Source organism: Erpetoichthys calabaricus, chromosome 13 (genome assembly GCF_900747795.2).
Source record: "Erpetoichthys calabaricus chromosome 13, fErpCal1.3, whole genome shotgun sequence".
Lineage (NCBI taxonomy): Eukaryota > Metazoa > Chordata > Cladistia > Polypteriformes > Polypteridae > Erpetoichthys > Erpetoichthys calabaricus.
In genome coordinates, this window is record NC_041406.2 from 105,708,312 (window position 1) to 105,721,298 (window position 12,987).

Below are 12,987 nucleotides of genomic sequence, written 5' to 3' on the forward strand. Positions count from 1 at the left end.
AGCAGTTTATTAAACAACAGTGTCTGGTAGCTCAACATCTAACTCATCTCAAATATGCTGACCCCAGCTGTTGCATCATAAATGTGTCTTTATAACTTAATATGATGTACTGTGAAACTAATCAGCTGAACTCTGTTAGTACATTGGCTAAAAAGTTTATTTGCGCAGTTTATTGTAAAAGCACCTTTAGTAAGTTGTTCTCTTGCTTCAAGTTTGATGAAATTAGTTACTTCTGGAAGCTTAGTGATGATAAGGCATCTGTGTGACCCTGAAGACCCCAGTAATGATGTTCTGGAGAAAAGCAGCAGTTGGGGATTTATAGACAAAGTTTCAGCAGTCATTTGCAATAAAGAGGTTGGCAGAGGAGGGCATTTCTGTTCTTTGCATCCATCTTAAATAATACAAATTATTATGCAGAAAACATCATTCCTTACTTAATCTGCTTTCAGGTCTGCTTACATTTTGTCAACAGAATGTGATGTTAATGGGTATTTTTTTTCCTGTTTTACTGAGAAGAACTAAAACAGTTAAGTTTGGAGTACAATCATTAGACCTACTGATATAAGTGACCGGGACTAAGAACAGCATCAAGACCCCAGTAAGATCCCATCTACAGTTTATTTGTTTGAAAATAACTAAAGCTAGGGGTTATTTTCTTTAACCTGTATTGATTCTTCAGCTTTAGTCCAATGAGACACGTCCATCAGCAGCCCAGTCTGCTTCAGATGACTTTTGACCTGTCTGCAATTTGGAAATGAGCCTGCTGATTTAGCTGTCGGTCAAAGTGGTGCTTTTTTGCTGCAAGTGTCTTCTCCACTTTTTATTAATGACTCTGACATACTTTACATAAAAGTCTGCTTCTGACCCCTTACTCTCTGTAAAGGATTCTTGTTTTTCCTTTTCACTTGAGATGAAGAATGAAACTAACAGACAGTGTTTTCAGGTGCAGATTTAAACTCTGGCTTTCATTAACGTTTATTCAATTTGGAATTCTGTAAAACACTAGCGTGTAGCAGCCATAAGGTGCTCCGATTCTTTTTTTTTTTTATATTATTCAGGAGATCCCAGGAGTGCACCTAGCCTTGACTCAGCCAGCACAAACAGAGACTCGAACCACAGTAGTGAAATAAATAAATGAGGAAGAATGTATTAACTATAGGATGAATGGAAAAATAATTAAACAAATAGTGTGCATGCAGAAGCCCATCCTAAATAATCTCAACAACGATAACTACATTAACTAAACACAGATACTGTACAAATAAACCCACAGGAAAAATTACACAAAACAATGAATGGTAAACACATACACAGCCCAAAAAACAGATCAGTATCAGATGAAGAGGTAGAATGGATGTCTCCTGTGAACCGCCTGTTGAGGAATATGTAAAGATTGTCCTACTATGGTGTGTTTGTCGATGATGATTTGAAACTGTTTGGATCATGCGCTGAACACAACATTGTTTTTCAAAATTGACAATACCACTTGAATTAGCAAATGCAGGATGCAGAACACATACCCAGGGAAAAGCTAATCCATCCAGGTATGGGTATTTATAATCTAAATGAGAGGTGTTACTGCACCAGTGGAAGCAGTCTAACAAAAATGCACAAGACAGTAGCGATCCTCTTGGCCCCTTACATCTCCCTTTTAAATTTAGCTCACTGTCGTCTTTCTCCCAGCAGCACTAGCGGCATTAGCCAAAGTTACATAGTGATGCAGTAATCCTCTGGCTGTTGGGAATTGCTGCCTTTCCAGGTAGCACTGCTACACACCTGCCACAATCCTGCTGTGTTCTACGCTGTTATTCTGCATGTTGTTACCTAAAGGGACACCCGTGGGTTTTAAAATGTTATTTTACCTGAATCATTGATTTTCACAGGTGTAACCAAAGTGGACTATGGAGATATTTCAACAAGAACAGTGCTAAGACAGAAATTGCAGTGCAAGCCATTCTCATGGTACCTTGAGAATGTGTATCCTGACTCTCAGATTCCACGTCATTATTATTCTTTGGGAGAGGTAAGTCAACTATATACACCAAGTACAGCAAAATCACTTTACACATCTTCAAACAAATGGCAATAGCGAGAGAAGCAGTGGGGTACACTTACTGTAGTTTTCATGATTTGTATTACACACCATGTGCATGTCTAAGGCAGTTTATTTATTCAATATGGACATTCCCTCTACGGTTCTTCCTCATGTGTATTAACATTTACTTCCTGGATGGAGATACAGTGGGTATAGAAAAGAACCCCCCCCCCCCCCCCGAAACAGTCCCATTTTTCTTTGTTTTACAGCCTTAAATCAAAACACACAAAAATATTTCTTCCCAGCTTTACTTACTCAATGAAACCTATTACATCCAAGTGAAAGATATCACAGCTACAGTTCAGAAAAATTATAAAAAAATCAAAAACAAGACTTACCGAGATTAATAAAGGATCACCACCCCCCCCCCCCCCAAACCCAATGTCAATATTTTGTTGAAGCCCCTTTTGCTTTAATGGCAGCCTTGAGTCTGTTGGGATACTTCTCTATCAGCTTTGCACATCTAGATTTATTTGCCCACTCTTCTTTACAGAACTGTTTAAGTTCGATCAAATCGGATGGTGAGTGTTGGTGGTCTGCACATCTTCAAATCTTTCCACAGATTTTCAGTGGGATTTAGGTCTGGGCCCTGACTGGCCACACGAGGACATTCACTTTTTTCTCCTTCAGCCACTGTGTGGTCAATTTTGCTGTGTGCTTCGGGTTGTTGTCATGTTAAAAGGTGAACATTCTGCCCATCATCAGCTTTCTGGCAGAGGGTAGCAGGTTTTCCTCAAGAATTTGATGTTATTTTGCCCCATCCATTTTTCCTTTCACCCTAACGAGAGCCCCAGGCCCTGCAGCAGAGAAACACCCCCACAACAGGATGCTGCCACCTCCATACTTTACTGTAGGTATGGTGTGTTGTGGATGGTGACCTGTATTTGGTATTGAGGCCAAATAGTTTGATTTGGTCTCATTTGACCATAAGACCTTTTTCCACTTGGCATCAGAATCTTCAAGGTGCATTCTGGCAAAGCTCAAACGAGCCTTAATGTGGCTTTTTCCTTGCGACCCTCCCGAACAAGCCACAATTGTGGAGCGCTTGTGAAATTGTTGTCACATGCACACAATGACCACTCTTTGCCATAAAATCCTGTAACTCCTTCAAAAAGGCCATTGGCCTCTTGGTAGCCTCTCTTACCAGTTTCCTCCTTGCTCTTCCATCCAGTTTGGAGGGACGGCCGGATCCTGGGAGGGTCCTAGTAGTACCAAACACTTGCCACTTCTTTATTATGGACTTTACTGTGCTCCTTGGGATTGATAAAGCCTTTGAGATTTTTTTTTTGTATCCACCTCCTGCCTTATGTCTGTCCACAACTCTATCCCTGAGGTCTTTTGAAAGTGGCTTGCCACCCATAGTCAGTTGTTTGCTGTCAGTTGCACTACCAAGCAAGGGAATGAATGCTCCAGAAACAGCTTCACTAATCACACAGATTACAATTGATCACAGGTGGGACCCAGTAACCAGGGTCTGCAATGGAAATGGTGGTTACTTACACCTGACTGAGTTTAGGAGGGGGGTGAGCCTTTATTCATCTCAGTATTTCTTGTTTTTGATTTTTTTATAATTTTTCTGAACTGTAGATGTGATATCTTTCACTTGGATGTTATAGGTTGCATTGAGCAAGTAAACCTGGGAAGAAATATTTTTATGTGTTTTCATTTAAGGCTGTAAAGCAAAACAAATGAGAATATTTCGAAGGGGGGGGGAGGATTCTTTTCTATACCCACTGTATGTAATTACAGTAAATAACAGTGAGACCCTGCATGAATTTCAGTCCCACCTACTGCTCCTTGTTGCCTTGTTCATTTCTGGTGGAATCTCTTTTATAAAATAGGATAAGGAAATATGGTTGGTGCTCTGTGCCTTATATTTAATATTTTTTATGAAAGAATAACAAGTGTTTTTTTTCTCTTATAGTTCCACGTTTTCAGATTATTAAACTAACTAGCATTTTTAGTTTGCATTGTTTGGTCATGTAGATAGATAGATAGATAGATGTACTAACTATATCAAATTTTTCTCCCTTACATTTGATTAAAAGTTTCCTGAAATTAAGATTTAAGATACAATTTAAAATTAAGATTTAAGTTAAGATTTGCCAGATGTGTTGCTTTGCATCATTTAAAGTAGTTACTGAAAAAAATGAATCATTTGTGTATTTTTTGGGGGGTTTGGGTTGCAGATAATGGCAGTTCTTCTCCATTGTATGATTCACAAAATACTGAATGGATTATGTTGTTGAAATTTCTCCCTTCAGCATCCATGTAGGCATGGAGATGTTCATGGGGCTAAGTGTAGGATTTATTCTGAACCATTTTGGACCACACAATCTAGAATTTCTCTGTGTTTTAAGGTTTTGGTTGATTTTACAGAATTCTTTAATGTACACTCTTTGGCTTTCCACAATTTTGTATATAAAGTGCTGCTTCAGAAAAAGATCTGTGATCTAAAAATGAGATGAGATAAAGTAGGGTAATATGACATATTAACTAACAGCAATGTCAGCTAAGTGCATCATATTATATTGCATACCGTTATTAATGTTTGGTCAAGACAAATGCCTCCTTTTAAAGTTACTTATAATATCTGCAGTTGACAACTCTTCAAAGCTGTGGATGTAGTTATTTGGGTGTTGACTATTCTTAAATACATTAATTTTATCAGTTGTAGTATAAAGAGTTTGATGTCTTTATAGGCATGATTAATAATAATGTAGGAGCCTTTTCCTTTGTCTTCTTATTTATAGTACATTTTGTTCTTTTTACCACATTTCAGATAAGAAATGTCGAAACAAACCAGTGCTTGGATAATATGGCCAGAAAAGAAAATGAGAAAGTTGGAATATTTAACTGCCATGGCATGGGTGGCAATCAGGTAAGCACTGCCAAGCCTTTTTCTTTTTTAACCTTATTAGGTAACATGTTATTGTGTTGGCAAAGGATTAATAGACGAGTTATGCCAAAGGTTTAAAGAGTGGAACATTTGCCCAGTATCTTTAGTCCTTCCCATTCAGTTCCCTCCTCTCTCATTTTTTTGGTTTTGGCTGAGGACGATTTCCAACTTAATGTCATTCAACGATTGCCATTTTCTGTTAGTGTTGTTTACTTGCTGAGTGGAACATTTATCATCCATTTATTTGGAAATTATTTTTGTTAAGGCAGCAGTCAATCTGGTGATATTTTATAATGCTTTAAATACAGAACCGTTTATAAAAAGCAAAGTTCAGGCATTTCAAATGGTTTTCTGTCAGATATTAATATGTAGGTTATATTGTAGTTTATCTGAGCCAGCCCACACTTTCCTTTCTCCTTCGCCAAAACACTTCAGTTGCCTCTTTAGCCATATGTTGATGCCCTTCTGATTGTTGGGATTGTTCAGAATTTATCATAGTACATTGGTTTAAGTAAATAGAAGAAAGGAAATGCTTTAATGGAGTTACTGTTTATGGAATCATGAATCAGGTATAACCTTTTAAAAGAATTACAAGGGTAAACTTATTAAAGACTGTTGGAGTATCTGAAGCTGAACTTAAATCATCGTCTTTTTGTATAGTGGCTCATCACTAAGAAACCCATTTGGCATTTGTCTTTGCTATCACTCTCCAATGTTTTCACTGTGACGTTAAGATCCTATTTTGCTGAAATTCATGGACTGAAAGACAAGCAGACGTTTCCTTGCAGGTGGTGTTTTTAACAAGAGTGAACTGAAGCCATGCAGCATTTGGCAGCAAAATCAATGGGCATACACAGCACAGGCAGCTTTTGTTCAAGAACAGAGCAGTGTGCACCAGCAGAAGAATGACAGTGTCCCTTTTGAAGATGAACAAATATAATGTTTCTTTTATGCAGCTCTGATGAATTCTGAGAACGAATTTCAAATACAACAAAGAAAAGTTACTTTGTCATGTGGTATTTTTGTAAAGGGATCACGCTGGAAAGTCTGTGGTCCTCATAATTATATGATGTCGAGGGTATGGAATGTAGTTGGTAAAACTGCAGCTTCAAGGGCATTAAATATAATTACTAATTATGGGCAAAATTAAATAATCTGCCTGAAGTGATAGCTTTATGATGGTGTTCTCTTTAGAAAGTTATGATGGCCTGTTTTGTGATGCTCACAGTGCATTCAGTTTAAAGAACACAAATCCCTACTTCTGATGCTTTGGAGTCGCCCATTCTGTGGCCGAATACACAATTTGTACTTCATTTCTTAGAAATTGGGATAGTAATGCTTGTTATACTCTCAGATGAATGGATAAGTTGATCCTAATTTATCTTTTTGTGCCCTGCACATTTTACTTTTTTGCTTTCATGACGGCTAATTAACCCTTTGCTGCTTGTATGAAGCTTTCCATTTCTATAAGACATCATTCTGAAAGAAACTCGCACAGTGACTGTGACCCTGTAACATTAAAGCTTCCTCCATGGGGTCTTCAGGGCCTTCTAAGTTTAGTTGGAGCCGTGCGACACTTTTCTTGCTGTTCGAAAATGTAAGAGTAGTCTTTGCAGGATTGCTGATAGAGAATGGCATAATCCTCACACTATTGGAACAGGAGAACATAAAAATGGCTGAAAGTCCAGGCTAAAAGAAAAAACACAACACCCGAAACTTAGCACTGGGTTCTCTGAGAATTAACTGTGTGTGATGTACAAAAAAAACAAAACAAATAAATAAATAATGATCTCTGAAAGACAAGTGTAAAGTGTAGCAGAGAGTTAGTGTGCCATAGGAGACTCTGACCTACTAGCAAGATGCCAAGGCCGGAGCCTGAGCAATCCCATTTATTAAGTTAATGGTGGTGGGAGAGGCGCACAAGTCAAATTTCCAGACAAGCTTATCACACTGCACACAGGGAGGAAATTATTAAAACATGTTCACTCAAGCAGGTTCTCTCCTCTCTTTTACTCCAATTTTCTTTATTCATTTATTATTTTATCTATTCATTTGTTTTTACTAGGATAAAGTTTTACACTGCTGGCCTAGCTCTCTTTTTCAGGGGTGGGGGTTGATTTGTTTCAAACCTGTTTTTCTTTTTGTAAAACTTGAGTTATGTGTATGGAATGTTATTTGATTTTAATAAATTCAATAACATTTTTTTAAAAAAAAGTCAACATTCACACTCAAAACATTACCAGCCAAGTTGGAAATATTTCCTACTGTCTTTGTTGGTGTGTTTTTCTAATATTGATCAAACTTTTTTTAAGTTAAAAAAAAAATCACCTTTAGAAATTTTTCTACATTTTTTAATTCTAATTTAATTACAGATAAAAAACAAAATGGCTGAATTTTGAGGATCCATTCTTTAAATCAATTTCTGTATTATTATTTGGGCTTTTTATAAATATAATTTTTAGTTACTTTTTTATGATTTGTCTTTTCTTTCAAGTTGAATGTAAAGTTCTTGTTTTGAGTATTTACACGGTGTCCAAACAGTGTCACATGACCAACTTAGTCATGCTAGTCACGTCACAGGATACAATATAAATATGATGGTGCTGCTGGATTTCTCTCGCCATCCGCTGGTGGATATACAAACTGAATGTATCAAGAACTTAGCATTAGTTAGATTTCTTTTATGGTGACTCTAGTGTCAGGTTTTGAGATCCTTTGTGCCATCAGCTCTGATTCTCGCTTTCTTTAGTTTTGGCCTGTCAGTCTTTTTGTCTTTACGCTAGTCTTGTTGAAGCCAGACATAAAATATATAAGTCTGGAGACAACCATAAGTGAATTTTGCTTAAAACTGGGTGGGAACAATTAGACGGCTCACTGAGCGTCACATTTCTAAACCAATCCAATGCCTCATGAAGGTGGCGCTTGACGCAGGGGTGCTGATTTTGAACTGCAAAAGATTAGATGTGCTCTTGTTAACCTGGTCCAGCAGAGAGCAAGGTTCTGATTACAATGAATCATCTACAGTCAGAAAAGTCTCTTTAAAAAACTTTATTAGTCATATAAACGTGTATCACGTATGCAAAGAGCACACTGCATGTTTTAAAAATAAACACAACCTGATGCAAGGGAAAAGCCTTTCTTTAGCATCATATCATATATTGGCATTTATGGCGTTGATGGACAAATGGGAAACATGAAGGATATGTTGTCTATAATTGTGTAGGAGTCAACGAAATTTTGAAAGAAATGGTGGCAACTTTTATGAAAATGTGAACCGCAAAATATGCATTTTAAGTAAATGGTGTGTCACACTCCATCAAAAGGACTAGCGTTAAGAGGGCTAATAATGAAGAGTCACAGGAAATGCAGATTTCAGTACTCAAAACACCCAAATCAACAAATCTGCCCAATGCCAGTCGATGCACAGACGAACCTTCTGATTGCACATCTAAACAAATACCTAAAGAAATTTAACATTAATTGGAAATGCAAACATGCCATGACAACATAGTTGCAGCATTTTAACATATTGTGTATCCATTGACCACTTTGTTTATGTAAACTCAGTATGCTGCTGTTATGTCATATTGTGAAGCAATAGTCAAAATGACAGTAAGATATTATAGCAGACAGAGCCCAGTAGCTGTGGTGATATACGTTTATACGTCTGCCTGTCTCCACTGTCAGAGCTCTCATTACGTCATACAACTTAATTATTAAGCCTCAGTTACTTTGTGCTACTGAGCTCCTGAATAAATAACAGCAATTTTAGCTTTTTGTTTTCTCTCAGCATTGAGTCTTTTGTTCCCCACTTTCTGCTCTCTCCCTGACACCCCTGTGACAGTTTAAAACGCACAGACCTGGGGGCAGGAGTTTTAGGAAGAAGCCTTGTGTGTGTAGCCTTTGTGGTGCAGGTTTGCGCCGCTATTCACTACACAATTTTTAATGGGTTGTCCCCAGACATGTTTTCTCATTTTAGAATCACGGCCGGCCCTGCAAATTATCTTTACGCTTAAAACTGCTGCCTGCTTTTTTGACCATGATTTTGCTTCTCCTGCCCTATTCCTCCTCACAGTAACTCTGAGACTGCGTTCACATAACAGTTTCTGGTAGATGCATGTTTGTCATCCAAGTTTCTATCCAGCTTTCTGTATTTGGACTCTGCAGTAGTTTTTAAATTATTATCCTCACAGAAGATGTATTTTCTTCCATGTTTCAGGATTTATTTGTACTTTGCTGCAAGCCTTCAGTCTTCAAAAGTCTTGAATGTCTTTGCACAGAACAATTTCCATTCCATATTCTAAAACCAATTTTAATGTTTCATGGTAGGGATGATGTTCTCAGGATAATGTGCTCAGTTTGCTCTTACTAGACCACTGAATGTACTCCTCTAATTTTCCCAAATGCCCCAATAAAGACAACCAACTATAAAATTAACCTAGTAAAGACTGCCACCATTTTTGAGATGCTTAATGCTTGTAATGGTGTAAGGCCGAGTTTACTTGTGCATGTATTTTACATAAATCTGGAAGATTCCACCAGGTGGCAGCACGAGATATCATTACAGTGAGAAAGTGTTCGCTTTGCTGTGTTGTGAATTGCCTGAAACATCTTGCCACAATAGGATGGATGTTTAGTCATGCTTGATCAATGAAGGGAAGTGCCCATCCCAGCATGCATCGATTGCGAGGCAGAAACAATCCCAGGACGGGGCATCAGCTCATCCAAAGGTGAATACAAGCACACACACACACACACTAGCATCATTTTAGTATCATGCATGTCTTTGGAAGAAAACCGGAGCACACTGTGGAAACCCACCAGGAAAACATGCAAACTCCAGGCAGGGAACACAAGGGATGTGACTACCTACTGCGAGGCAGCAGTGCCGCCCCTACATGTATAATTATTAACAGTATTCATTATTTAAATGAAGTTAATGTAATGAATTAAAAGTAGAGAGAGAGGAAAAATGAGAGGAAAATGACCGAAACAAAAAGCAGCTAATTGCAAGAAGTGAACAAATCCGAGCTCTGGGTGGGACAAGTATGTTTGTAAGTAGCCAAAGACTAGCTGCTGTCTGCTAAAATTCAGTCATGTTCTGATACACGGCCAACCGAGTTAAGGTGATTTGTACTTATGGTTGAGAGTCATAGGAAAACAATAGGGTTGCAATGTTCCAGAAATTGCCAGAAACAGCCACAGTAATTAGCCCTTTGTTATTGTCATTATTATTATTAGAAGAAGAAGATTATTAAAAGAAATTCTAGGTCCTAGCTAATGCCAGCAAGGTCATGTTTTTTTTATGGAGTAGTCCATATTGATTACGTGCCTCATAAGACCCCCCACACCCATCAGTGTTTTGGTGATTTGCTTTAATGTTTGTGGCAGACAAGGAAAGCTGACCACCATGCCATTCTGCTTCTAAATAATGCCCCACACACTCTGCATGCGTTATGTAATACTGTAGATTTGAAAAGATGTCACATCCATCCTATTCTGCAGACCTCGCCATGTGTGACTGTCACCCTTCTAAAGAGCTTTATCAGCTACAGAATAAAAGCTGAATGAGAACATGAGGGATCAGGTACAAGTATGGGCACCATGTTGGTTGTTACTGATGCTTCTGCCAGTATGTCAGCCCTCATATAGTGGTGCTTGAAAGTCACTGAACCCTTCTGAATTTTCCATATTCCTGCATAAATAACTTAAAATGTCATCAGATTTTCACACAAGTCCTAAAAGTACATATAGAGAACCCAGTTAAATAAGTGAGACAAAAGTATTATACTTGGTCATTTATTTATTGAGGAAAATCACCCAGTATTACGTATTTGTGAGTGACAAAAGTATGTGAACTTAGCAGGCAATCTGAAGCTGAGATTACAATCATGTATTGTCAATCAATGTCAAGACAATCATGTGTGAGAACAGGGTTCAATCAAGGGCTTCATCTTCAAATACGTTTCTGGAGTATCAGTGTATCATGCCACGGACAAAGAACATTTCAGAGGATATAAGAAAAAGAATTGTTGATTCTCATCATGGTTAGAAAGGCTACACACCATCTCTATAGAGTATGGACAGCACCAATCCACAGTCAGATAGACTTTGTACAAATGGAGACATTGTTACTCTCCCCAGGAGTGGTCAGCCAACAAGGATCGCTCTAAGGGCAAGATGTGCGATTGTCTGCAAGGTCAGAAATGAGCCAAGGGTAACGTCTAACCAACATAAAGCCCCTCTCGCATTGGTTAATGTCAATGAATCCACCACCAGGAGAACACTAAACAGTGGTGTGCATGGCAGGGTTGCATAGAGAAAGCCACTGCATTCCAAATAAAACATTGCTTCCCATCTAAAGTTTGCTGAAGAGCCCGTGTTCAAGCCTGAAAGCTATTGGAGTAATGTTTTGTTTTATGGACATATTAGTCCAAAATAGAAATTTTTGCTTCAGATGAAAAGTATTATGTTTAGCAAAAGAAGAACACCACATTCCAGCTTGAAAACCTCATCCCATCTGTGAAACATGGTGGCGGTAGTATCATACGTTGGGCACATTTTGCTGCCTGTGGACCTGGACAGCTTTCCATTGTGGATTAGAAAATTAATTCTGAATTATACTGGTGAATTCTAAAGGAAAAAGTTAGGGCATCTGTTACATCTCAAGAGAAGCTGGGTTATGCAGCAAGGCAACAATCCCAAGCACACAAGTCGTTCTACCAAAGAGTGGTTGTAGAAGAATACAATAAAGGCTATGGAATGGCCAAGTCAAAGTCCTGACCTTAACCCAATAGAAATGTTGTGGAAGAACCTGAAGATTGAAAACCCAGCAACATCCCCAAGTTGAGGTAATTCTATATGTAGGAAAGGACTACAGTTCCTCCAAGCTAACGTGCAGGACTGATGATGACCTACTGGAAACGTTTGGCTGTAGTGATTGCTGCAAAAGGGAGTCGCACCAAATACTAAAAGCAAAGGTTCACATACTTTTGCCACTCACAGATATGTAGCACTTAGTGGTTTTCTTCAATAAATAAATGACCAGGTATGATATTTTTGTCTCGTGTTTAGCTGGGCTCTCCATATCTGAGGAATATGAAAATTCTGAAGGGTTCAGTGACTTTCAAGCACCACTATATACTGATTATTTATTTTGCTGTAATTCAGGAGAATTTTTTAATGCTGATAGAGTAGTCTGATATTTTTACTATTTCTTTTTGTTATTGTTTACCCTGAAATGTTTTTGTTTTTTGGATTGGAGCATAGGATTATGTTTTATTTTTGTACCCTTTCCTGAAGTAGGTAATTATTTTCTACTATTTTAGTATGTTTATTATCTTTTTGCTTTTAAAAGCAAGCTCTTTATTTTATTTTATTAATCTGCCAGTAATCATGTTCCATTTTTAATCTGATGGTATGGATTAGTCGCTACTACTGCCATGCCACCATACTCACACCTGGAATATATTCAGGGGTCATAGACTACATTCAAAATTAATACTCTCATCACGGCACATTAGCGGTGTTATTTTTTAAAGATTAGACACCTGTTGGTCTGCAGCTATAACTATAACATGTGGGACTCCAGCACTTCATGGGAATGTGTGTGTGGCATAAAGGCAGCTTTCAAAGGCCTGGCACAGGAATTGCCCATTCTGTGGCACAACATGATGATCTTTGAATGTCACTCTGCTGTGTACCCAGCTCAGCACAGAATGTTGGCACATCTCTCATTTGCCTTTATGAGTACAGGTGGTTCTACTTGGCATAAGGCTTGTCATATTATATGCTTTGTTTATGTATTTTTATTTTTTTAATATCTAAAGTAAATTTTTTTAAAATAAAATAAAAGCATAGTTATGACAGAGTTTCAAGAAGTGTATCATCTACACTGAAAAATGCTGCCTCATTGCCCCATTTATCTTCTGTAATCTTGTACATTTGTTAGAGATGATAATTTCGTGATGCTTTCAATAAGTTCTTCTGTTAA

The 12,987-nt window shown here is 37.9% G+C and overlaps 1 protein-coding gene across 1 annotated transcript in view; it reads left to right on the top strand.

Moving 5' to 3' along the window:
• galnt1 (UDP-N-acetyl-alpha-D-galactosamine:polypeptide N-acetylgalactosaminyltransferase 1) overlaps positions 1–12,987 on the top strand; it is a 510,424-nt gene that overhangs the window by 476,200 nt on the left and 21,237 nt on the right. The window contains exons 10-11 of the mRNA XM_028817413.2: positions 1,884–2,023; positions 4,878–4,976. Of these exons, the coding sequence (XP_028673246.1) occupies positions 1,884–2,023; positions 4,878–4,976 (239 nt within the window). The remainder of the gene's footprint in view (positions 1–1,883; positions 2,024–4,877; positions 4,977–12,987) is intronic.